General features: G+C 37.0%; 1 protein-coding gene across 2 annotated transcripts in view; it reads left to right on the forward strand.

The window, feature by feature from the left end:
* The window catches only part of SLC35F5 (solute carrier family 35 member F5), a 44,691-nt gene extending 18,650 nt beyond the window's left edge, over positions 1 to 26,041 (forward strand). For both annotated transcript variants that reach the window (XM_066345553.1, XM_066345552.1), the window contains 9 exons: positions 2,475 to 2,556; positions 3,295 to 3,382; positions 4,440 to 4,504; positions 6,815 to 6,919; positions 11,569 to 11,728; positions 16,247 to 16,337; positions 20,499 to 20,653; positions 22,284 to 22,377; positions 25,241 to 26,041. In XM_066345553.1, the coding sequence (XP_066201650.1) occupies positions 2,475 to 2,556; positions 3,295 to 3,382; positions 4,440 to 4,504; positions 6,815 to 6,919; positions 11,569 to 11,728; positions 16,247 to 16,337; positions 20,499 to 20,653; positions 22,284 to 22,359 (822 nt within the window). In that variant the 3' untranslated portion in view covers positions 22,360 to 22,377; positions 25,241 to 26,041. The remainder of the gene's footprint in view (positions 1 to 2,474; positions 2,557 to 3,294; positions 3,383 to 4,439; positions 4,505 to 6,814; positions 6,920 to 11,568; positions 11,729 to 16,246; positions 16,338 to 20,498; positions 20,654 to 22,283; positions 22,378 to 25,240) is intronic.
* The last annotated feature ends 308 nt before the right edge of the window (positions 26,042 to 26,349 follow it).

Below are 26,349 nucleotides of genomic sequence, written 5' to 3' on the forward strand. Positions count from 1 at the left end.
TTTTTAAAAAATCAATCTTAAGTAAGTAACAAATGCAGAGCATCTTTATTAAAAGCAACTCTGTAGAAAGTTAAAGCAATACAGTCCAGATCTGTAGCTTTTTTGGAAGCTTCATTTAATGGAGTGATAAGCTTAGATGAGGGCTAGAGCGGTGCTGTTCAATAGAAATACGTATGAGCCTCAAATGCGGGTCACATATATATTTTTAAATTTTCTAGTAGCTAACTTAAAAAAAAACAAGTTGAAGTTCTACTTTGTTCTATTTTACTACTTTGTTTTTATTTAACTCACTATATATAAAATATTTCAACATACTTATATAAAAATTATTGAGGTAATTTACATTCTTTTTTGTACTGAAATCTTTTAAACACTTCAATTTCATTTCAATTTTTATTTCAATTTCAATTTCTAAACATGTCAGTTTAGATGAGCTCTATTTCAGTTGCTCAGTAGCTGCATTGGCTTATGTACTGAACAGCTCAGGTCAGAGGGGTTAAGGATTTATATTTGCCAATCTTCCTTTAATATCTATTGTCTAAGGGTTTATGGTGTTTTAATTTTTTTCTGTAAGATATAATAAAGGTCATACAGTCTTTACCAAGAAGGAATACCTTTTATGGTCATTTAAAAATGAATTACCACTCATGAAATAAATACTACATAAATTTTTGCAGTAGATTAATTTTTAGTAAGCAGTTGTCCTTAACTCTGGCATATTGAAAGGAAACATTGTAAAGGTAATTTTTATTGCCAGGTAATTGAGATGGATCTTCTTTGTGATGAGGGTGAGGTGGGTTTGAGAGCCAGAGAATGGAGGTTTGAGAGAGGTGGAGAACTAGAGTCTTTCTGGAAAAACTTCATAAGTAACAATAAGTTGTTAATGATCTTTGAATGCCTGCCATTAAGTGTTCTGTTTTTACTTTTTTATCTTGCATTAGCAGAGACTAGTGAGATTGTTTGGAAAATGAGCACAATATTTAAGGATTAAAGTGGTAAGGAAAGTGGTCCAAGAAAACTAATTATCATCTGATGAGCATTATCTGTTCTTAAAGAAAATCTCCAAGAGATTATTAAAGGCAGGATCTTCTTCCTCTTTTCTAGCACTTCTGCTACAAGTAGATTGTGGCTCCTGTTGCCATATAAGTTTGATATTGCCCGTCTTACCAATTGCAACTTCATTTTCTTATTTATAAGTCAAGTGAAATGATCAGTCAGAGGACTACAGGTAGAATCAGAATAACTTTGCCATAGTTTCGTTATGGCTTTAGCCTTGAGGTACAGTTTTGACTGAATGGAAACTCTCAGCTCTCTGCTACCTTTTAGCAGTGCTCTAAAGTGTATCTATACTGCTTCATTGAAATGAAATGTAAATACTAATAATTAGAATACTCATTTAACAATTAAGTTCCGAGACAAATTAAGAGTTGTCTCTCATAATAGAGACAAATCATTCTTCAGTGGAATGTTACTTAAACAGATTGACTAGATAATTGCATTCCAAGAACAGACAAGTTGTTAATGTACTTTGATAGACTCAGCAACCTGCTTCTTAGTATATATGTTAGCGACACTCATGGACATATGCCCCAGAAGGAATACAGTAGAATGTTCATGGCAGCATTGTTTAAAATAGTCAAAAAGTGTCCATCAACAGAAAACTGGATGAGTTGTGGTACTAATATGCATTAGAATATCTGATAGCAGTAAGAATAAATGAACTCAATATACCACATGCAAGACAGACAGACACACACACCAGGCTTCATCAAAAGAATTATTTGTTATTCTCTAAATCAAAGTAGGCACATGATTGGGAACAGAAGAATGTCCTAGCCTAGATGAGCAAAAGGGAAGAAAAAAAGAAAAAAAATTCTCATAGCTGTAAAACTTCCTTTGTTATATTTAAAGTTGTGAGAACTCTGTACTTTGTCTCCAAACTGAGAATCAGAGAAACAATCACAATTAGCCAGTAAATTCACCATTTTCTTGGATATTTGTGTATTTTCAAAGTGAAGATAGCCTTTTATCAAGCAATCTAGCTAGCTAGCGAGTTCTGTTCATCCTTCCTGGCACCATCTTGTTCTTTTCTCATTGTGCTACGTTGTCAATCCACACATTTTAATGTTTGAGAATTTCCCCTAACTTAAGTTTGATTTATGTAAACTTAATATAGTGCTAGCAGTGCTTGGTTAATGAAAGTTTTACAGTTGATTTGATATTAAATTTTGTTCGGATATTTAAAAAGATCTGAATGTTAATTTTTAACTATTGTTATTTTTTAAGGGAAAATATCTTAGGTCTGATTATAAATATTTGTTCTTAATTTGGACCTATGATTTTTCAGTACAAAGCAGATTTTAAAACCTCTCACAATAACAGTGTATAGGGGGAGAATAAAAGAGGGCTCTATACATTTTAATGGCAAATATAAACGTCATTCATTAGTTTTACTTTATTTTTTATTTGTTTAGTGGTTTTTGGCAAATCTGTCATATCAAGAAGCACTTTCAGACACACAAGTTGCTATCGTTAATATTTTGTCCTCAACTTCTGGTAAGAAATCTACTTTCAAAATCTGCATTATGAATTGAGATTTATTTCTAATACACTATATATACGTGTCTACCTAATACTCATTTTTTTGTCTTGTTATAAGTTATTTTGTTTTTTCTCATTACATTAGTGTACTTCTTAATCTTTATATGCCATACCCTTGTGCCATTTTTATTTCTAACAAATACTTGACAGTATTTTTTATAACAATATGCTGGTTCTTTGTATTACAGTTGTTTTTTCTTTCGCATATTCCTTCCAAAGATCTTTCTCTAGACCCTTTAACTAAATATAATTGCTTATCTTAACTTAGAACTATAATTTGCCTTATGAAAGGTGTTTTTATTTTTAAAATTGAATCACCATCCAAAGCTAGAAGGTAAAAAAACCCTGCTTTTGAAGCTGTAAAAATAACTAGCATACGGCTTGATTATGATGAGGTCCAGATGCTCTCTGAATGCTCAGTTTGACCCTCTTATTTGTTTAAAAGAATAGGACTGTACTTGATCTATATTGTTGAAATAAACATGGTTTAGTTTGGAGGCTGTTTTTGTGCATGATACTTGAACATTTCAGCCTAGGTAACTGCAATCTTATTCTTAGTTATTTTAAAAATGACAAAGCATTAGTTTAAAAGTTGGTGTATAATTTACTTATTTGAATGATTAAATTGGTAGTAAATAATTTTGACAGTATTTAAGCTAGTGTATCTTTTTTTTCACCTCTTTCTCTCCATAGGACTTTTTACCTTAATCCTCGCTGCAATGTTTCCAAGTAACAGTGGAGATAGATTTACTCTTTCTAAACTATTAGCTGTAGTTTTAAGGTAAGAATGTAGTATTTAGTAGCTTGTTTACTCTGTTTAAAAATATGATGTTTAAAATTTTTCTGGTAGTGATAGAAGATAATTTATATTATAATATACTGTATAGACAAAGAAAGACGAGGATAGAAGAAAGTTTGAATAGGCATTTTACTGCTCAGCCCTGTGCCACATCCTTGACGAGTGCTCTAAGCCTCCGAGGAAGGGTAACAGGAGGGCAGGACCCCAAGGCAGCTTTGGTTCCCATGGATGTGACTGCAGACTTCCTGAGTATTGTACTGTCATTCACAGTTCAGTTTGTGTGGCAACTGAGTGCCTATAAACTCCCAAATTTCCATTTCCTTTTTTTAAAACAAGTCCTCCTTTTGGTTTGGGTTTTGGTTTTTATTTCTCCCATAAGACATGCAGTCTTCTCTGATTTTCTCAGCTTTAGTCATTCATTTATTTTATGTATAATTTATTAGAAAATGTTGTATGACATCAATATTGTCAATAAGTGTATTTAAATATTTTATTTTTATATAACTTTGTGAATGTCTTGTCTTCCCTGTGAGACTGTAAGCCCTTGAAGGCCAAAACATTTATGTCACCAAAGGCATAGCTTAGGGCTTTGCTCACCAACAGTACTCAAAAAAGATGTGTTGATTTGATAAAGCTATTGTTTTTGTGAGAAAAAAAAAAACCAGAAAGCAGCGAAGGTAGCCGAATGATTTAATGGAGAGATGAGTGCATATTAGCTATCAGAGTTGTGTTTGCGTCACTGCTCTGTGCCTGGACACTTCCCTTAAACTCCCTAGGAGGACTTCCTGCGTCTCAGCTGTCTGATTTTGATCAAGTACTTCCTCTCTTTGTGCTTAGTTTTCTCTTGTGTAAAATGGGAATGGTAATAACAATGACATCATCTTTATAAAGTAATATTGTTAGATAGTAATTAGATTACTAATTCTTTGACATTTTTATCCCAAAATTAGTCTTGATCATTTATAAGTTTTATCTATATGATTAGTCCTTTTAAGGAATTTATTATTTTGCTCATCAGTAATGACTGTTATTCTCATAGCATTGGAGGTGTTGTGCTGGTAAACCTGTCAGGGTCTGAAAAATCTGCTGGAAGAAATACAATAGGTAAGTGTCTGGTGCTGCATTCTTTGTCTAAGAGCAGACAAGGGAGTTTTGTCATGTCATCATCACACACTTGCACAGAGGGTGTGCACTAACAGGGTGTATGTTTTTATGGGTTTTTTTTGTATTTTTATGAAGTGAGAAGCGGGGAGGCAGACAGACAGACTCCCGCATGTGCCCGACTGGGATCCACCTGGCAAGCCCACTAGGGGGCAATGCTCTGCCCATCTGGGCCATTGCTCCAGTGCAACTGGAGCCATTCTAGCTCCTGAGGTGGAGAGCATGGAGCCATCCTCAGCGCCTGGGCCAACTTTGCTTCAGGGGATCCTTGGCTGCATTAGGGGAAGAGAGAGACAGAGAGGAAGGAGAGGGTGAGGGGTGGAGAAGCAGATGGGCACTTCTCCTGTGTGCCCTGGCTGGGAATTGAACCCAGGACTTCCACATGCCGGGCCGATACTCTACCACTGAGCCAACTGGCCCTTGGAAATAATGTTTAAAAAGTCAGAAATAGTTCACAGAATTTTCATATAGCCTTTACCCAAATTCTCTGTAAACCAGTGGTCCCCAACCTTTTTTGGGCCACAGACTGGTTTAATGTCAGAAAATACTTTCACGGACCGGCCTTTAGGGTGGGATGGATAAATGTATCACATGACTGAGACAAGTGTCAAGAGTGAGTCTTAGACGGATGTACCAGAGGGAATCTGGTCATTTTTAAAAAATAAAACATCGTTCAGACTTAAATATAAATAAAACAGAAATAATGTAAGTTATTTATTCTTTCTCTGCGGACTGGTACCAAGTGGCCCACGGACCGGTACCGGTCCGCGGCCCGGGGGTTGGGGACCACTGCTGTAAACTACATAACTAGAGTACAGTTATAAAAATCAGGACTCAACATTGACTAGAATTATATTATCTAGTTTGTGGTCCGTTTTAAGTCTCACCATTTTTCCCACTAATGTTCTTGTTGCATTTACATGCATGTCTCCTTAATTTCCTTTAATCTGGAATGATCCCTCAGTTTTTGTCTTCAATAACCTTAACACTTTTGAAGGATGCTGTCCAGTTGTTTTGTAGAAAGTCCCTCATTTGAGTTTGTCTAATATTTTCTTATGGTTAAATTTATGTTACACGCTTTTGGTAAGAATACCATGGAAGCGATATTATGTTCTGATAAGGACATTCTATCAGAAGAAACATGATGTCGATGCTAGTGGTGACGTTACCACTGATGTTAATTTTAAGGTGGTATCTGCCAGATTGTTCCCTTATTTTGGATCCATTGTTTAGATTTAACAAAAACAAATATAATCTGAACCCAGCTTAATGGATTTCCTCTGGGTACTTTAGATATTTGAAGTTTATTGACTAGAATAATACTTTTAAGCTATTCCTGGTTCCTGTCCAATGAGCTCTGTTTTTAATTGCCTCACCTCCTCCTCACCTAGAGCAGCTTTGTATGTGTAAAACAATATACGTATTTGTTGTGTGTGTGAGAGATTTTGTCTACAGGCTTTCCCTTTGCTATTAAAAAATGTTTGATAATAAACATATAACAAAACATTGGACTTTTGGATAATAGATTAAAGTATTGAATGTGGTCACTTGGCAGACAGCACATTATTTAGCTGTTTTTAAAGGCTTAAATGTTTTTGAGAGTAAGTTAATACATTAAAGAGAGAATTTATTATGCATGCACTGTGAGCCCTGAATTATGTTAGATATTTTGGAACATTAAAAAGTATAAATTATGTGTTTTCAGTTTTCAAGGAATTCTTGATTGTATCAGTGTAGGAAATTTACAAAGTGAAGCCACTAGAGAATAAAATAATACCACATTTAACTATAGGAAGTGTGATATTATCTAAAATAGAAGACGGGGTAGGGTGGAAATTCAGCAGAATAGAGAGAGGATGCTGCTCTGTGACAGATGGGACTTTAACAGGACTTTGAAGATGGTAGTGGAATATATGTTAAAAATGACACATGGCAACAGCTTAGAGATGGAAAAAAGCATTGTTAAGTTGGACTGTGTCAGGTGGTAAAAATTGTTTATGTAGGGGAAATAGGAAGTATGCATTCCAAAATTTAAAACAAGTTACTTATAGGAATTTAATATTATAATGTATAAATATTTGGTGAAATCATTGAGGTGAACGTTTTTGCATATGGGATGGGCTATGCTTTAGCTCTTTGTATTGGTACGCTCATTTCTTGAAATAAGATCTGACACATTGCTAGATTTTAAATAGGTGTGTGTTGAATGAGTTAATGAACAAATGCTTTAAATCATTATCTTGATATTTACAGGTTCCATTTGGTCTCTTGTTGGAGCCATGCTCTATGCTGTCTATATTGTTATGATTAAGAGAAAAGTAGACAGAGAAGATAAGTTGGATATTCCAATGTTCTTTGGTAAGAATATGTTTAACTTGTGAGGCTCTTTACCGTAAATGGTCAGTGTAGGGTTTTGTTTTTGTTTTTTGAAGGGAATAGGGAAGCCTTCCCCCAACCCTGCATATAATTCTGTAAAACCATTAGGTTTTAAAGATTATGAAGTCCAATTTCCATTTTTCTCTCACCTTGTCCAGCATAGTGGTATACCTATGAGGAATTGCCCATTCCCTCAATGTGACATTAAGAAAGAAACTCATTTAACACCTTTTTTTGCATTAATGTCTTCAGCCCGTGTCAGACATTTTCCTCATTCATATGACAGAATCATGCTGTTACAAAGTGCGTGAGATATACCTGTTGTGTTACACATTTTGCCATTGGTGAATTCTCTGAAGGATTAGACTTGGGAGACTGCCCCCAAATGATATATAAAATACTGGTCCAGTCTATGTACTTTTCATTAAAATTATGGGCCATTTAAGGTTTTTCCATTTGTACTTTATCTTTAAGACTGAGACACTTTTATGACATACATTTTTCAAATTACCCAATTCTAGTTTCTGGCATTTGTTCTTCATTTTGGTAAATAAAATACCTGGTATGATTTATAAATTCTCTTTTTCCAAAAAAATCAGCTCACTAAAAGGCTTCTGTTGTCTGTAGGAAATCTGTGGATATCTTTCAAAAGATACCAGAATACCAAAAGATAAGAAGCCTCAGGTCTGAAGCCTTCTAATGAGGGTTCAAAGTACAGGTTACAGGGTGTCAGGAGGCCTGGAATATAGCTGTTATAACTTCAGTTATCTCCTACTTCTCTGAAAAATGAGGACGTTGGACTAGATGAGCAGCTTGCCAACTGATTTACAGAGGATCTTGGGAAGGCCGGGACGTGGAGTTGTGTGTGGGGTTTGATTCTGGAAAGCACAGCTTTGTTAGGCTTTCTGCATTGTCATTTAAGTTGTAGAAAATATTTTTATACTAAAAGCAGTTTGAATATTTTTATCTAAAGAGTAACAAAAATAGAATGTTTGAAAAATTATCGAACTGAGTAATTCCTCAAGGTTTTTTGAAGTACAGAATTCATTAATCATACCTTAAATATGAAGGCCATTTTAATAATATCTTATTTTAGAGTCATAGAAAATTCCATCTGGAATAGAATGAAATGCTAATATTTTTGTGTTCTTTTTTAAGTTTGGCAACTTGCAAGAAAAATTCCTTAATTTAATAAAGAGAACACACATGGACATGTAGCTTGATTGGTCTTTTTCGTATGTGATATGATGTGGACAGCAATATTGATTTGACCTGAGCTTTAGAATAGACAGGGTTGGTGTATGGCCAGTAGCCACGGCCACCATCACAGCCGCCTGGCCCATGCAGGTTCACATTTGATTTGGACAGACGGTAATGAAACAACGGAGCCAAGAACTGGTGGGCCATTAGCTTTAATCCTAGCTTGTACCCAGCGGGCAAGAAATACACACAGTGGGAAAACACTTCCCTTTGCATTCAGGGCTCCCAAAGCCACTAACTTATCCGAGTTTCCTAGAATCAAAGGTTTCTAGCTCACCAGCCTTATTCACCTCTGTTCCCCATCTCCTTCTCTCTGCACAAACTGCACAAACTGTGACTTCTCCTTCAGCACTCCGCCATCTTGGCTGCTTCTCCTCTCCTCCACGTGGCCTTTCTCTGCCCTCCTTCAGCATGGGCTCCTCTGCCCCATTTTATAGTGTAGGAATCAAAACCTTTAGTCGAATATACAAACAAGGAAGTCTCTGATACAAAGTCACTTATCTGAGGCATAATGGGATTCCTCTTAAGAATGCACCACTCCCTATCATGCAACACTCAAGGGTGTGGGGAAAAGCTTAACTTTAAAACTAAGCCTTAGGGTATAAGGACCCTGCCTGCTTACAGCCTGTCCCCCACACACAATGCAAACTATAAGTGAGCAAACATATATGTCATATTTGCAAACTTATTTGACCAACAGTTTTTTTTTCAAAAAAATGAAATTATTTCCTGTTCAGGTTTATTAACTTAAAATCATGTTTGTTTGATAACCAATTTATGGAACCAAGAAGAACATACATTTGCCTTTTTTTAATGTTGTCTTACACGTTTTTAAAATAAATTTTTGTACTCGTACTCTGTATAGTCAGGAGGCACGAGGACGTACATGAACATTCGTATTGCTCAAATTAGGCACAGGGAAGCGCCAGCATTGGGGAACAGCGAGTAGGTCGCATGACTGTGTGGAGCGCTCACCTCAGTGAAGAACAGGAAAGTATGCAGGCCCAATACTGGAGGGTCTGGAGAATAGATTAAACAATTTGTACGTCCAAATGTCATTAATTTCTGTAGGGTTTTACAGCCTTGGTAGTTTAGAGACCAGAAAATAGATTTGGTTCCTAATTATGCCAATTTTGGCATTTTAATTACAACTTTTTAATGTTATATAAGCCTTTTAAATCATGAGGCCCTTCTGTATGGTTGTCATTTTGTTTGATTTTATTTTTATCACTAGATGTCTTTAATTTGGTTTTGTAGATGCAGGGTACGAGACAGGGATTTAGTGTGAATGAGTTATTGAGGGGGTGCTCTGCAGGAAAACTGCAGGGACGAGAGAAGCAGGGTAGAGAAGAGGAAAGAGCCACATGGTCTCAGGCTCAGTTGAGGGTTGGCCGAATTCATGGCTGGGGGAGGCAGGGGTAGTAAGTCTAGGCACTCCTCAGAGATGTCCTGACCTTGAGCCATTAGGATTTCAGCCTCAAGGGCCAGCCTTGTAAGTGAAGTCATTGGCTGCAGATGGTGCAGAGTGGGTTGGTGGGAGACTTCCTGGGAATGGCAGACTTATTTGCTGTGTGAGGCAGTTCTATAGAGAAGGCATTTAGAGGGCGGCTGTGAGATGGCAGCAGGTAGAGTAGGTGCTCCAGTCTTGTTTAGAATTAAGGAAACATCGTAAACACTTGTTTATTATTTAGCAGCTAATATAAAATATATAGCTATTGAAAATTAACTTTCTTTAAAAAAAAAAGGCTTGATAATTACCTCATGGATTTTATAGTGGATCTGTGATATTAAACTGTATAGAAAGTGCAATAAAAATTACTATAAAATTATAATTTTATAGTCTTCTCTGTATAGTCCTCACATGTATATAAATATGCATTAGTATATTAACTTACATTTCTATAATAGCTAGCCTTTATTAACTGTATTCTTTGCCAGCTACTGTACTATATTTTATATCTTACCTAATTTTTCCAGTAGCCTAATTAACAGTAAAATACTGTTTTACACTTATAGATTGGAAAACTGAGGCTTAAAAGAGCTTCTTCTCTTTCCTAAGGTCTGTGCTACTAGGTAAATGGTAGAGCTAGGATCAGAAAACCCAGGGCAGTCAGATGGCAGATCACACACTTCTAACCACTGAACACGACACTCTCTCTTAAAACTAGTCTACTGAATAGGTACCTGTGCATGTGTTATCTCACCAACCAGCTGATGAGCTCTGGGGGGTCAGGAACCAAGAATTTTATTCTTTCTGGAACCTTCCTCCATTATTCCTAGTATAGCACAGGTGCTTTAAATGTAACTATTTTTTGGGTCCCCAAACTTTTTACACAGAGGGCCAGTTCACTGTCCCTCAGACCGTTGGAGGGCCGGACTATAAAAAAAAAACTATGAACAAATCCCTATGCACACTGCACATATCTTATTTTAAAGTAAAAAAACAAAACAGGAACAAATACAATATTTAAAGTAAAGAACAAGTAAATTTAAATCAACAAACTGACCAGTATTTCAATGGGAACTATGCTCCTCTCACTGACCACCAATGAAAGAGGTGCCCCTTCTGAAAGTGCGGCGGGGGCCGGATAAATGGCCTCAGAGGGCCGCATGTGGCCCGTGGGCCATAGTTTGGGGACCCCTGCTTTACAGACTTGTCACTGACTGATGGCCTACCAGAACGGGATTTCTCCACCAAACTGCCAGTTTCCTTCAACTGCTTATCCCACCAAGTAATGTTACTCCTATGTGGTGGTGCTTCGTTATAAATGTGCTGATATTCACGTTGCACTTTGGTCACGGATTCGAATTTAGCGAGCCACAGAACACACTGAACTTTCCTCTGTACCGTCCACATCTCGACTGGCATAGCCATGGGCTACTTCACTGTATACACGGTGTTACGTCATCATCTGCACATGCGCACATGCTGCCATATCATTCTACAGAAACTGGGAGGGTTTTCCTTTTATTTGGTGCAGATTTCACACTTCTGTCGTCTTTTGTTGCTTTCCTGTGACCGGTCAAAAGTGCACCATGACTTTCCAGACACACTGTATGTTATTAGTAGCTAAAGTTAGCAACCTTTCTTTCTGAAGGGGTTTATTAAGGGGTTTATTCTGCAGTAGTTGTTCCACGCAATGTGGACATTTGAATCTTGACTCTGTGATCACCAGTTGCTTGGTACAGTTTTCTTTCTGGTGTTGAGTTATTCACAGGACTGACTATAAAGACAAAGAAACAGAAGTTCCAGTTAAGAAAAGCTATGGGAACCCTTTGTACAAAATCTGTTTTCTAAGTATAGAGTTATAAGGTTGGAAAATTTAAATGAATTACGAACACTAACTTTTTTCTCTTTTGTACATATTTAGGTTTTGTAGGTCTGTTTAATCTGCTGCTCTTATGGCCAGGTTTTTTTTTACTTCATTATACTGGATTTGAGGACTTTGAATTTCCCAATAAAGTAGTATTAATGTGCATTATCATTAATGGCCTTATTGGAACAGTTCTCTCAGAGTTCCTGTGGTTGTGGTATGTACTGTTTCTTACCCTATGATCTATTAGTTACCAGGTTAGGGACTTTTGGATAGTTGAAGCATTTATGTTTTGTCTTCTGCTGGCCCTTCCTGTACACCTTCTCACCTCACACACTGAACAGTTTGATATAATAACTTCGTTAGGGCGCTTTGTTGTTTAACTTTTAATTAGTCCTGTGTATAGTCGTGTCTTGAACATAAAAGCTCAATAAATATTTAATGAATGAATGACTATGAATGATCTGAACTTGCAAAGTTATTTTTGAAAGTCCATTGTTATGCAAATTAAAGGTTTCCTGGACATCCAGTCTTACAAGGTGTGTGTCTTGTATGAATGACATGAGCTCTAAGTGAGAATCGGAGGGACTGCTTGTTTAAGAGCCTCACTTATTTTGAAGACTTTATTTGTTTATTCTCAGGACTCTTTATGTGGGTGAGCCAGAGATGTAAACCCTAATCTCTGACTAGAGATATTGACATACTTTGAAATGTTATAATATCAAATATGTTGATATGTGATAATAATACTAAAATAGTTTGAAGAAATATCATGTATGTAGTTTAAGAAAGCTTTCAAATATAGTGCTTGATAGGAACTTAAAGAGAAACACAAATTGTACTTAAACTCCTAAGTGAATTTTATTATATGACACGTAAGACTGCTGGCTAGTTTTCCCTTGCAAAAGGCTGCAACAAAAATAGCCTTTTCTATGAAGTCATTCTTTATGTTCTGCCTATGCTTCTTCTTCACCAGTTTAAAATAAAACTCTCTATTTTCTTGATATCCTTAACACTCACTCTTTCATGTAGTATTTAAAGATTTATTGTGTACTGTAGTAATTTATGTACTTACATTCCTTTGCTAATCTAAAACTCTTTGAATTCAGAATACATTTGCTCATTCATTTTTTCATCTTTTTAAAAATTTTTTATTTATTGATTTTAGTGAGAGAAGAAGGGAGAGAGATAGACAGGAATATCAATCTGTTCCCGTCTGTGCCCTGACCAGGGATTTATTTCCATTTTTCTTTACATGCGTTTTAGGTGCTCACTTTTAACCAAAATGACTTACATATTTTGTTCTACATATTATTATTATTATTATTATTATTTTAATTTTAATTTTCCAAAGTGAGAAGCGCAGGTTGGCAGACAGACAGACTCCCACTTGAGCCCAACCACGATCCACCCCACATGCCCACTAGGGTGCGATGCTCTGCCCATCTGGGGCGTTGCTGCGGTGCAACTGAAGCCATTCTAGTGCTTGAGTCAGAGGCCATGGAACCATCCTCAGCACCCAGGCCAACTTTGCTTCCATGGAGCCTCGGCTGTGGGAGGGGAAGAGAAAGACAGAGAGGAAGGAGAGGGGGAAGGATGGAGAAGCAGATGGGCGCTTCTCCTGTGTGCCCTGACTGGGAATCAAACCCCGGACTTCCACATGCTGGGCTGATGCTATACTGCTGAGCCAACTGGCTGGGGCCTGTTTTACATATTAATACATATATATGATAACATGTATCATACCCTTCTTGTGTCCTTGTCCTGTCGCTTCTTTTGTTCTGTCATTTCTCTTGCCTCTCTTCACTCTTGGCTCTGAGCAGGTAAAAGTACTTGTTGTGATTTGATTTAATTTAGTCCTTGTACACTGTTCACTATAGGTGAACCATAAGAAGTTACTGATCTTAAGCCATTTTTTTTTAATATGAGGAAGGGAGATAGACAGACTCCCGCATGTGCCCTGACCGGGATCCACCCGGCAATCCCTGTCTGAGGCCGATGCTTGAATCTGAGCTATTTTTAGTGCCAGAGGCTGACTCTTGGACCAGCCAAGCTATCCTCAGTGCCTGGGGCTACACTCAAACCAATTGAGCCACTGGCTGCAGGAGGGGAAGGAGGGAGAGGAGGAGGAGAGGGAGAGAAGCAGTTCCTTCTTATGTGTACTCTGATTGGGAGTTGAACCCAGGATGTCCATACGCCAGCTGATGTTCTATCCACAGAACCAACTGGCCAAGGCTATAGCCATTTTTGACTGCAGTTTCATATGGTTCAACCCAGTGAACCATATCCTTTAAGTAATTATGTGTTCATTGTATTTTAATACAAATTCATATTTTCTAGTTTTCTAAGTTTAGTTTAAATTAGAAAATTCCAAAGCAAAGCATTTTTACCTATTTGAAAGAAATAAATTTTTCTTTGGATATTAGACTAAAGGGTTTGGTTTGATCCTTATTACTATTATTACATTGAGGCTCATAGTAAACATGAACTGTGTCACCTACAAATTTTAAAAGGCTCATTCTTTATCAAGAGCTTTATTTTTAACAAACATAATACAATAGAGTTTCATTATGTTCAGAATTTAATGTAGGCACTGGGGATGATCAAATATGAGTTGTGACATGTAATCTCTCCATTATGTGAGATTTTAGAAGTGACTCCCTTTGAAAATTTTAAATTTAAAGGAATTAAAAATTGCATGTTTTACAGTATTTTATTGCCTTTTAATTTAACATTTAAAATTAGAAGAGTAACGCATACAATAGTGTACAAAAGGGTTTACAATGAAAACTAAATCTCTCTTCTACCTCAGATTTTCATTTTATTTCCCCTAGAGACAACACTGTTACCTTGTGAACCATCTACACTATTTCCTTTACATACAGAAACATGTATCAGTCTCTTAATATTCCCCTCAGTTTATTTTTAACACATAAAATATTCAGTACTTTATTATTATTCAGTACTTTATTTTTTTCACAAATTTTCTTATGAATCTTTACATAACAGCACTTAGAGTTAATTCATTTTTTAAAAGCCTATATTTTAAAATACTATATTGTAATCCATTGTGTTACACAATGGATAGAACATAATGTTTTTACCACTTTCTTATTGAGAAACCGTATTGAATATTCTCATATATGTCCTTGCATATATGTTAGCATTCTATAGGATAAATGCCTGTGGGTGAAAAAGACTTCATCAAACATGTAGATTTTAGATTTTGATAGCTGCAAAATCGTTCTCCACAGGAGAATACAATTTATATTCCCAACAATGTATTAGGAGTATTTATTATTGAATAGTTAAATCGGACACTGAAAGTCAGATATGATCAAAGCTATGTTTATCTTTATCTAGAATGGATTTTTCATTACTTCAAGGTTTATTTTTCAGATATACTTCTACAATCAAATGTTTAAGAGTACTTATAGTAATAACTCGGTAACAGTAAAGTTAATAAGTAATGAAACAAACATAGCCCTTAAATTCTATGTGTTGGTAATTCAAAACAACCATAAGAAGCATATCAGACTTTTTATTGTATTTTGCATTATAAATCTCTAAGAACATATGCTACATTAAAACACACACACACACACACACACACACACACACACACACACACACACACACAGAGGAGAGGGGGAAAGCAAAATAAAAAGAGAGAAAAAAGGAAAGAAAAAAAGACATAAAACCCCCAAACTCTCATTTTACAGAGCAGCTTCTGAGTAATGGGCACCTACTTGATTTCTCTGTACTGTATCAGTTAGAACTAATTGATTGTCCAGTGTTTATTGAATACTTCAAGTGACACTTTCAAGAGATAGCCTCTTTTTTTTTTTTTTTGCAGTGGTAATTCTATACTGAGCTAGAATTTGCTTGCCTATAATTTCCATGGGTCTGTAATCCTAATCCTAATTATATATATTATGGTTTTATCTTGGCCTATAATTCATTTTTGTACACCCAAATTATTAGTCTTTATAAAAGACTCATCTATTTGGTATAATGCTTTCGTTCATTTTTTTCTCCAACTGAACCAAATTATATGCAGATTTATATTTTAAAATTTGATACAAATATTTGATAGTTTAAGGTGAAAATAAAATAATTGCTAGTCTAAGGTGGAAATAAAATCAGTTTTGGTTAGGACAATTACTAGAAAAATAGAAAACAATAAGGAAATATCCTTTAAAAATACTCAGGTTTTTTTTTTCAATGTTAAGTCAAACCAAAAGAGCAACATGCATCTAATGACTTAGTTCTCAGGAGGGTGAGATATTTTTGCTTTGAAGACAGACTCACATTTGCTTATCACTTTCTTAAAATCTATGTTGTGAGATACTGTCCTAAAATTTTAATAAAGCTGCCTTCTTTTTTTAGCAAATTATTACTATACTAACTCTTGAGAGTTTTGTAAAATACATTAAGGACATATAAGCTCTACATTCAAAATTGAATAATATCTGTAAGCAGATCTTGATAATAGCATAAACCACCTCAAAATGTTTATATTTATATATTTGGATTTCTACTATTTCAAGATAAACTTTAAGAATTATCCTAGTAACTTCATTATTTATTGTGTCTCCGTTCATCCTGAGCTTTTATTTTTGCTTTTGATCTCTCACATCTATATTTTAGGGTAGGTAGTCTTTGATCATTGTTTTTCTTTAGTTCTTTTACTTTTTTAATATGGAAATGAATGTTTTCTTTTTTCTTTTTTTAGGGGCTGCTTTCTTACCTCATCATTGATAGGCACACTTGCACTAAGCCTTACAATACCTCTGTCCATAATAGCTGACATGTGTATGCAAAAGGTAAGGCGAAACTATTTATTAGATATTCTATGTTTATTGTTACTTATTATTTTTTTATTTTTATTTTTTATTTTTGTGAACGAGAGAGACGGGTAGGAAGGGAGAGAGATGAGAATCATCAATTCGTAGTTACATCACTTTAGTTGTTCATTGATTGCTTCTCATATGTGCCATGACCTAGGGGCTACAACTGAGCCAGTTGACCTCTTGCTCAAGCCAGCGACCCCATGTTCAAGCTGGTGAGCCTGCTCTCAAGCTGGTGACCTTGGAGTTTCAAACCTGGGTCTTCAGTGTCCCAGGTCAATGTTTCATCCACTATGCCACCACTGGTCAGGCCTATGTTCACTATTAAAAACTGGGATAATGAAAGTTAAGAGATGTGACTAAATTATAAGAGATACAATCATGAATAATACTTAATGCCCTCTCTCCCAAGGTGCTTTACTACATAGAGATTTAAAAAGTAGCTAATCTCTTATATTAACTTTTCAAATTTTAATCTAAGAGCAGTATCTTCATATGTAGTTCACCAGTTTGTAGCTGATTATGTCCCTTACGTTCTTTGTTAAGTTAGCAGTGTGGAGTAGAAGATTGATTTTACATGTAAGTAGGAGTTTTGATTTCTAAGATAACCTGCTTAACACTGTGCAATACGAGCAGTGTTGTTTCTCCGCAAGTGCTTGTTTCTCTCTAAGTCAGCAGGGCAGGGCTTCTTCTTCTATGAAGTCTTGGTCTGGATACGGGGATCGTGTTATAAATCTTGGCAATATTGCAAACATTGCAGAAAAGAGAATTTGTGTTTCTTCCAGCAGCCTGAAGGGAGGAGTTTCTTTAGTGCTCCTTAGGGTTAATGAAGAGAAGAGGTGTGCCATTGGCTAATGCTAAAAGATGTAGTGTAGCCATGTATCACTCAGTTCGATATTTGTAAGCTTCTAAGTAACAAAATGGTGTGTGTTTTGGGTGTGGGGGTGTTTGGGGGTAGTTTAATATCATTAGAAAAGGAAATACTTGAAAGCCTAAAGGCTTATAATATGTAGAAGTTATAATTTTGAAAGCTGTTTTTCTTTAGATCTTTGTGCATGTTTTAAGATAAAGGCAAAATACTCTCAATAATATCTGTCTTTTTAAAAAAATGCTGTGCTGATACTTTGTTTTTTGGTATAATAAATTCTTATTTGTCATGGTTAAAAATGAAGATCTCCTTAATTGAGAATTATCTTATGTACCATGCACTTATAAAGAATGTATTATAAAATATATATAACACTAAATTTACACATATTAGATTCTTATATAGATTTAAATAATATCCAGGTCCTTCTACATATCAGGGTTATAATCTTGAATAATAACTAAAATTATTCTAGTGAAACGGGATGTGCTTCTGATTAGAGGATTTTGGTAGACCATTGTACAAATTAACTTACCGATATTTTGAAAATATCAGCTCTTTTAGATTTGAAAAATAAAAATTGAAGGTTAATTTTTAAAGGAGAATGGTCACAGGGGATCTAATTTTATTAAATGATTTTATAATTTGTTTAATCAGATACTTTAAGATGAAGGCAAAACACAAGAAATGGAGTGTGTGTGTGTGTGTGTGTGTGTGTGTGTCTGTCTGTCTGTCTTCACATCTGTTATTGGACAGCTATTTAAATGACTAGGCTGTCTCTGGTGGGAATTGAGAGTAAGAAGGTACCTTCTGGAAAAAGCAGCAGGCTGTGGCCCAGAGCTGTACCAAAATCATGATAGAGAAATCTACTCATGAGCCTTTTTGATTCTATTAACCAGCTATATTTATATATTGTTTCTGAAATGTTAGCATTTATTAACAGTATTTATTGTGCTTAAAACAAATTGATATTTTAACCTATTTATAATTGATATTTTGAATAATAGGAACCATCCCTGATTGTATTCAGATTTATATTTAGGAATTAGACTTTTTTTTGTTTATATGGGCAATTTTCTTTGTTAAAAAATGTCTTCATTTTTAAAAATTGTCTTCCTAGCTCTTTGAAAATCAAAGTAGAAGTTTTTAATTATGTGGCAACACATAACTGCATTGTTAAAAGTGAACTTTGCCTTTAAAAGTCACCTAGGGTTTTAGTTGAATATTCATGAAGTCATTCTATCAGCTATATCTACATTTTTAACTCTCATTAATCTTAAGTGTTTCATATTTTTCTGCTCTTGAGTCGTTTAAGAATATCATAGTTTTTCTAGATTATTAAGTATGCTGGCAAATGTTCCTAGAATTGGTTACACCAATAACTTAATAACAATAAGAAGGCTTTATATTTTCTCTTACTCACTGATCTTTCCTCGGTGTTATTAGGCTGACTCAGCCTGTGTGTGTACCATATGAGCAGAATGTGCATGTTTAAAATTGTCAGTGATTATTCATGTGTTATGCATTGTGAGTCCCTCATAAAAAACTCCATTGCTGTATGGTGCTACGAGATAGTATGTTTCCCACTAGAGGGAGTCTTGTCTATGATTCTATACCTTGTTTTATTAACCCTTGGAGAGGGCAAGCATAATTTTTACTCCCTATTTTAAAGGTAGGAGTTACTATTCTTATTAATTTTAAAGCAGACCACCTTATGTTGTAGTTAAGTCTCTGAATTTAATCATGCAGGGTTCTTTTTTTGTTCTTTTCTGAGTGTGAGAGAGAGACAGACAGAAAAGGAGAGAGATGAGAAACATCAACTTGTAGTTGTGGCACCTTAGTTGTTCATTGATTGCTTCTCATATGTACTTTGGGGAGGCTCCAGCTGAGCCAGTGTCCCCTTGCTCAAACCAGTGACCTTAGGTTTTCAAACCTGGGACCTCAGCATCCCAGGCCATTGCTCCATTCACTGCATCATCACTGGTCACACAGTGCAGGCTTTTTTTTTTTTTTTAATTTTTATTTTATTCATTTTAGAGAGGAGAGAGAGAGAGAGAGGAGAGAGAGAGAGGGAGAGAGGAGAGAGAGACGGAGGGAGGAGCTGGAAGCATCAACTCCCATATGTGCCTTGACCAGGCAAGCCCAGGGTTTCGAACCGGTCACCTCAGCATTTCCAGGTCGACGCTTTATCCACTGCGCCACCACATCAGGCCTAGTGCAGGCTTTTTTGACATTTGTTTTTGATATTTGTTAAATCTATGTGGTAAAGGTCAACTACTTGAAAGAAGAAAAAGAGAAGAATAATTTTGGGGCGTCACTTTACAGCATCTCGTTATTTTTCATTTCCTCGTCCACCCCGATGAAGTGATGGGTTGGCGGGTCAGCGTGGTGATGCCGAGCCCTGTGCACGGCGGAGGCGGACTGGCTGCCGTCCTCTCTGCCTGGCTGGTGATGCCGAGCCCTGTGCACGGCGGAGGCGGACTGGCTGCCGTCCTCTCTGCCTGGCTGGTGATGCCGAGCCCTGTGCACGGCGGAGGCGGACTGGCTGCCGTCCTCTCTGCCTGGCTGGTGATGCCGAGCCCTGTGCACGGCGGGGGCGGACTGGCTGCCGTCCTCTCTGCCTGGCATTTCTCCATGAAAGGATTCCTGTTCGTAGCCTTTATTTTACATAGTCATGATTTCCCTTTTGAATTTTTCTCATTTGTTACTAGATAATCAAGCCCCTTTTAAGTGTTAGGATTAAAGTTTCTTGCAGATTGTTAATAAAAGGTTTATAAAAATTGCATTTAAGAGTTTTATCTGTTTTTAGTACTGTCTCAAGAAAAAAATTATGACAATACAACATATCACAACGAGAGCTAACAGTTTTTTAAAATGTGAGTTTTTGATGATGACTTCAGAAACTGAAGGGAGTAATCAACTTGAGAATAAGCAGTAATCGGTAAAGAAGAAATAGGTGATGTGATGCGTAAAACAAAAGCTTAAAGTTTTATAATTCTGGTCTCAGCCATACTGTGCCTAGTAGATGAAATGCATATCTTCCTGGCTTTTCTCTCAGCTGTTTTCCAGAGAGAAGTAGTTTTGTTGGTAATTTAAACATGGGATTAGTATATTGAAGTCCTGAATCCTTTTATTTAATACTAGTGTACGTAGTAGTATTTTCTTGATGTTTTAACTTATTCCTGCAACTCTTCATAAATGGAAGGCTTTATTAAAAGGGAAGTTTGTCTTCATGATAATTGTGGGGTTTCTTTTCTTATTATTTTCAGGTGCAGTTTTCTTGGTTATTTTTTGCAGGCGCTATCCCTGTATTTTTTTCATTTTTTATTGTAACTCTCCTATGCCATTATAATAATTGGGATCCTGTTATGGTGGGAATCAGAAGAATTTTTGCCTTTATATGCAGAAAGCATCGAATCCAGAGGTAGGTTTAATCACAATGTAAATTTTTTTAAAATAATGTTTACTAAATAAACTGAGATTCATGCTGGCCTCACTTTTAAAGATTTATGTGAAGAATTATTGAAAGCATATAATTTATATATGTATGTTGCCAAGTAAAAAGTAAATAATTTGTGCAGAATTTTAGGTTGATAAGATAGTTTCTTCACAACTACTTTTTCTTTTTTTTTTTTTTTTTTTTTTTTTTTACAGAAACAGAGAGTCAGAGAGAGGGATAGATAGGGACAGACAGACAGGAATGGAGAGAGATGAGAAGCATCAATCATCAGTTTTTCATTGTGGCACTTTAGTTGTTCATTGATTGCTTTCTCATATGTGCCTTGACCGTGGGGCCATAGTAGACCGAGTAACCCCTTGCTTGAGCCAGCGACCTTGGGTCCTTTGCTCAAACCAGATGAGCCCGTGCTCAAGCTGGCGACCTCGGGGTCTCGAACCTGGGTCCTCGGCATCCCAGCCCGACGCTTTATTTACTGCACCACTGCCTGGTCAGGCTACTTTTTCTTTTTTTAATGTTTTTGATTCACTGGTAAAACCAGAATGCTTACTGTTTTGCTATAACAAATTTAAATGTAGAAAAATTTTATTGGTTTAAATAAAATTCATAATATAACATTGCCACAAATTTTCTTTTTCAACTTTTTTTTTCCTTCTTTCCAAGTCAGAGGAGGGGCGATAGAGAGACAGACTCCTGCATGTGCCCCTCCTGGGATCCATCCAGTAACCCCCATCTGGGGCCAAGCTTGCAACTGAACTATTTTTAGCACCTGAGGTGGAGACTCCATGGAGCCATCCTCAGTGCCTGGGGCCAATGCGCTTGAACCAATTGAGCCATGGCTATGGGATGGGAAGAGGGCGAGAGAGAGAAAGAGAGGGAAAACAGGGGAGAGGGAGGGGTGAAGAAGCAGATGGGCGCTTCTCCTGTGTGCCCTGACTGGGAATTGAACCCTGGACATCTACATGCTGGGCCGACGCTCTACCACTGAGCAAACCAGCCAGGGCCTTTTACAACTTTTTTTTTTTTTTTTCATTTTTCTGAAGCTGGAAACAGGGAGAGACAGTCAGACAGACTCCTGCATGCACCCGACCGGGATCCACCCGGCACGCCCACCATGGGGCTACGCTCTGCCCACCAGGGGGCGATGCTCTGCCCATCCTGGGCGTCGCCATGTTGCGACCAGAGCCACTCCAGCGCCCGAGGCAGAGGCCACAGAGCCATCCCCAGCGCCCGGGCCATCTTTGCTCCAATGGAGCCTTGGCTGCGGGAGGGGAAGAGAGAGACAGAGAGGAAAGCGCGGCAGAGGGATGGAGAAGCAAATTGGCGCCTCTCCTGTGTGCCCCGGCCGGGAATCGAACCCAGGTCCTTAGCATGCTAGGCCGACGCTCTACCGCCGAACCAATCGGCCAGGGCCAACAACTTTTTAAAGAGAAAAAACTTTTCACATTCTACCATAAAAAGAACTTGGGACAAGTTATTGGAAAATTTTGCCCTAGTCTTAGTTCTGACTACACAGCTGCAGTCATTTGTATGGGTCATTTTTAAGGGTTTCTTTCAGCTCTAAAGCTTTCACTAACTGTTGTGTGTTTTTTTAAAGGGTTCCAGAAGACAGCGAACAGTGTGAGAGTCTTATTCCCATGCACAATGTTGCTCAGGAGGATGGAGCTAGTTAGCTCTTGTCAGTATTCCAGGTTTGTATGTTGGCTGGCATCAGTGTTGATTAAGGTTCTAATTCTTATATTGCTTAAATAAAGAATTGAATTTCCATAATTAGTTGTTTGAGAGGCAGTTTAGCCTAGAGCAGGGGTCGGGAAACTTTTTGGCTAAGAGAGCCATGAACGCCACATATTTTTAAATGTAATTCTGTGAGAGCCATACAACGATCCATGTACATTAGGCATTATCCAATAAAAATTGGGTGTTGTCCCGGAGGACAGCTGTGATTGGCTCCAGCCACCCGCAATCATGGACATGAGTGGTAGAAAATGAATGGACTGTAATACATGAGACTGTTTTATATTTTTAATGTTATTATTATTTTAAAAGATTTGTCTGCGAGCCAGATGCAGCCATCAAAAGAGCCACATCTGGCTCATGAGCCATAGGTTCCCGACCCCTGACCTAGAGGCTAAACTGGGTTTCAATTCTAGCTTCTCCATGCACTAGCTGTGTGACCTTATACAAAGTTTTTAATCTCTCTCTGCCCAATTTTTTTATTTGTGAAATGGGGTTACAACAGAATCTCTCTCATAAGGTTGTTAGAAGTATTGAATACTTTATAAGTTTGAAGTATGTACAATATTAGTACTTGATTCAAACTAAGTGATCCCAAGTTTTAACTGTTACTTTTATTCATGGTAAGGGTCATCATTTTACTTAATGATATACTTTAGAAACATATTTTTTCTCTATGAGTATAAAACTCAGAAAAACAGTAATACTTTGATGTATGTTCAGTCTTTTTTCTATACATGTGTGTGTTGTCATAACTGGCACAGTGTGTATTTTGACTGTGCTTTTTCACGTAACAATGTTTCAAGAAAATTTCCCCAGTATTTTTTTTTTTTTTTTTTAATAGAGGAGAGGGAGAGACAGAGAGAGAGAAGGGGGGAGGAGCTGGAAGCATCAACTCCCATATGTGCCCTGACCAGGCAAGCCCAGGGTTTTGAACCGGCGACCTCAGCATTTCCAGGTCGACGCTTTATCCACTGCGCCACCACAGGTTAGGCCAGTATTTTTTTAATTTTAAGAAATACCACCTGACCTGTGGTGGCGCAGTGGATCAAGTGTTGACCTGGAATGCTGAGGTCACTGGTTCGAAACCCTGGGCTTGCCTGGTCAAAGGCACATATGGGAGTTGATGCTTCCTGCTCCTCCCCTCTTTTCTCTCTCTCTCTTTTAAAACGAATAAAGTCTTTAAAAAGAAACTGAAATATTATCTTTTATATTTCTTACCTAACATAAAGTACACGATATTTTATGTTTCACTGAATGCTTGAAATATACATACATCATTGGCAGGTACGAAAGTGATTATTTATTGAGAATGAGAGATCACAGTAAGTTACTGAAATTCTGGACATTCGAGTCCCTTTCTTCTGAGATAACTTTAGGCAATTTAGACTGAAGTGTCTCCTGATTGCAGCTGGGTTCCCGTAGCATTCACCTAGAACATTGCGTTCACCTGCTGTCAACTAACTTCTTGTAGTCACACTGATCTTGAAGCCTAAATAAATTCTTCATGTTAATTGCATATCTAAACTGAAAGTTATGGTCTTGGTTCTGTTTTTCTGTGGTTGGCCATTTCCCCTTCTGTTACGATGGCTGTGTATGCCTGTTGTCAGCAGAGTTAGTTCTGCAGGACGTCCTGTAGGAGGCAGCTGTGGCCCTGCTCTGCACCAGCGCTCCTGCTCTCCTTCCCCATTCTCAGGGCTTACTCCAAACTCTTGTCTCGTCTTCTGGTGTTTTCCTCGCTGTTGCTCTAAGTACCATGTGTATACTTCTGTGTCTTGATTCCTCAGTTTTAGGTATATTCAGTTGATTTTCCCACTGTGGTAAAAGAAGAGGATAGATTCCTTTTACGTGTCCACCTCCTCTGCGCCCCCCCCCCCCCCCCGCCTGTCTCCCAACCCTGTATCGTTCCTTCTTCCTTATCAGCTTATTTAGTGCATAAATTTAGATAGATCTATTATCAGCATTTACATTGTTAGGATTATACAAACGTTACTTTTACCTGAGCCACATAGATTGTGTTGGCATTTTCCCAATCCAGAAACCCTGTTTTTTAGGGAATAAACCTCAAATTTTCTCCTGGGTTGAGGCACCAACTGTGAAAAATAGGGAAGGGCATTGGAGTGTCTAACTGCTTTTTATATATAATTTGTACCCAACTGCTTGTTTTTAGTTGTTTCTTCACTTTAGGTTGATGCCTGATCATATTTCTCATTGCTGGCTATGAATTAGCTGCTGTTTTCTTATCTCTGCTCTTCTCTTTGTCCATATGGTTTATTCCATTAAAAAAAAATTGTTTACTGTCTTTTTATTGAGGATTTAGGGACCAATTAGAACTAACTATGTGTTTATTTTCCATCTTTAAATGTTAAAAAATCCACAGTTATTCTTTAAAGCTTTTTATTGCTATAATTTATCCATTTCCCTCCCTGGTATGCTCTGCATTATTCCCATGCTCACATTCATGCCCACCCCCACAGGGGGAAGTGAGAGCTGGAGGGAGGGGAGCCAGTGAAGCCTGCGGAGCAGGGACGGCGGCAGCGTAGAGTGGGACAGGTTGCAGGAGCCCCAGTGGGGCGGTGGGGAAAGGCACCGCGATTAACTTACTACAGGGTCTTCCACTGGAACCGGGTTAGTACTCGCAAGTTTCAGTAACCAGTTATATAGAATACATATCATGTAATTATAAATACACATAGATACAGTCTTTGATATATATTTCAATGTTAAAATAATTTGCTTTTTAAAATATAAATTATAGAAAATTAAAGCTATGACATTTACTATCTAATGATAGTTTTTTATACTTATTCTTATTTTCAGCTTGACAATGGAACATTATACAGCGAAGAGACAATCTCCAGCAAGTTTTTGGAGAAAAATGATTCAGTGCCTAATCTGAAAAATCATAGTTTCAGTTCTTTGGAACTCTAAAATATATTTTCCTCATACCAGTGTTTTTCATTGTCATACTGCAGTCCTGTGCTGTGTGGCTGTGTGTCAGGACAGCTAGCTGCAGGAGGTCTCCGCTCACAGCCCCCGAGGGACGCCCTGCCCTACACTCTCAAGGAATTCAGCTGATGAAAGAATTGGAACTAATCCTAATGCTTTGGAGACTTTTATCTTCACATATTATTTGTTTAGTGCTGGACTGTATTATGAAAATGTTTTGAAGAAATCGTTTAGTTTGTAGATCAGTCTTACAGGTCAAATGCTAAATTAAGCTTCCTATAATAGGTACAGATTATATTTTTGAGTTTGTAGAATATTGCAAATTAACATAAAAATGTTTAATTTATGTAACAAATGTTCTCATGCAGATTTGGATTCGGAAAGAATGAGAAGATCTGGTACTTACACTACGTATACTGTATTGTCCTTTCATAGCGTTAGGTGCCTTATATTTTAAATTGGACAAACCACGACAAATTTGAAAGGGGAAATATTGTAAAATGAAGAATTATGTATTTCTAAAGGCTGTATTGCTGTAAATTTAATTGACAAAGCTCTGCTTAATTTAGAGTTTTGAAGAAATAGTCTCTTCAATTACGACATTTTCATAATGGAATGATTTAAATTGAAGTGATAAAGAGTATTATTAAAATAAAATTTTATATCTATTTATATTTGCATATTATAGATCTACCAGTTGGTTTCTGCTTTTTTCCCTTCATATAAATCTGCTAAATTACTATAGAACTGGATGCTGCTTCTTTAAATAATTCTAGTTTTTAAGAAATAATTTTTAATGGGTAAAATACCAAAGAAGAAAAGCAAGAAAAAATCCTACTTTAAAAGTTACATTTGAGGCCCTGGCCGGTTGGCTCAGTGGTAGAGTGTCGGCCTGGCGTGCAGGAGTCCCGGGTTCGATTCCCAGCCAGGGCACACAGGAGAGGTGCCCATCTGCTTCTCTGCCCTTCCCCCTCTCCTTC

Source organism: Saccopteryx leptura, chromosome 7, assembly GCF_036850995.1.
Source record: "Saccopteryx leptura isolate mSacLep1 chromosome 7, mSacLep1_pri_phased_curated, whole genome shotgun sequence".
NCBI lineage: Eukaryota > Metazoa > Chordata > Mammalia > Chiroptera > Emballonuridae > Saccopteryx > Saccopteryx leptura.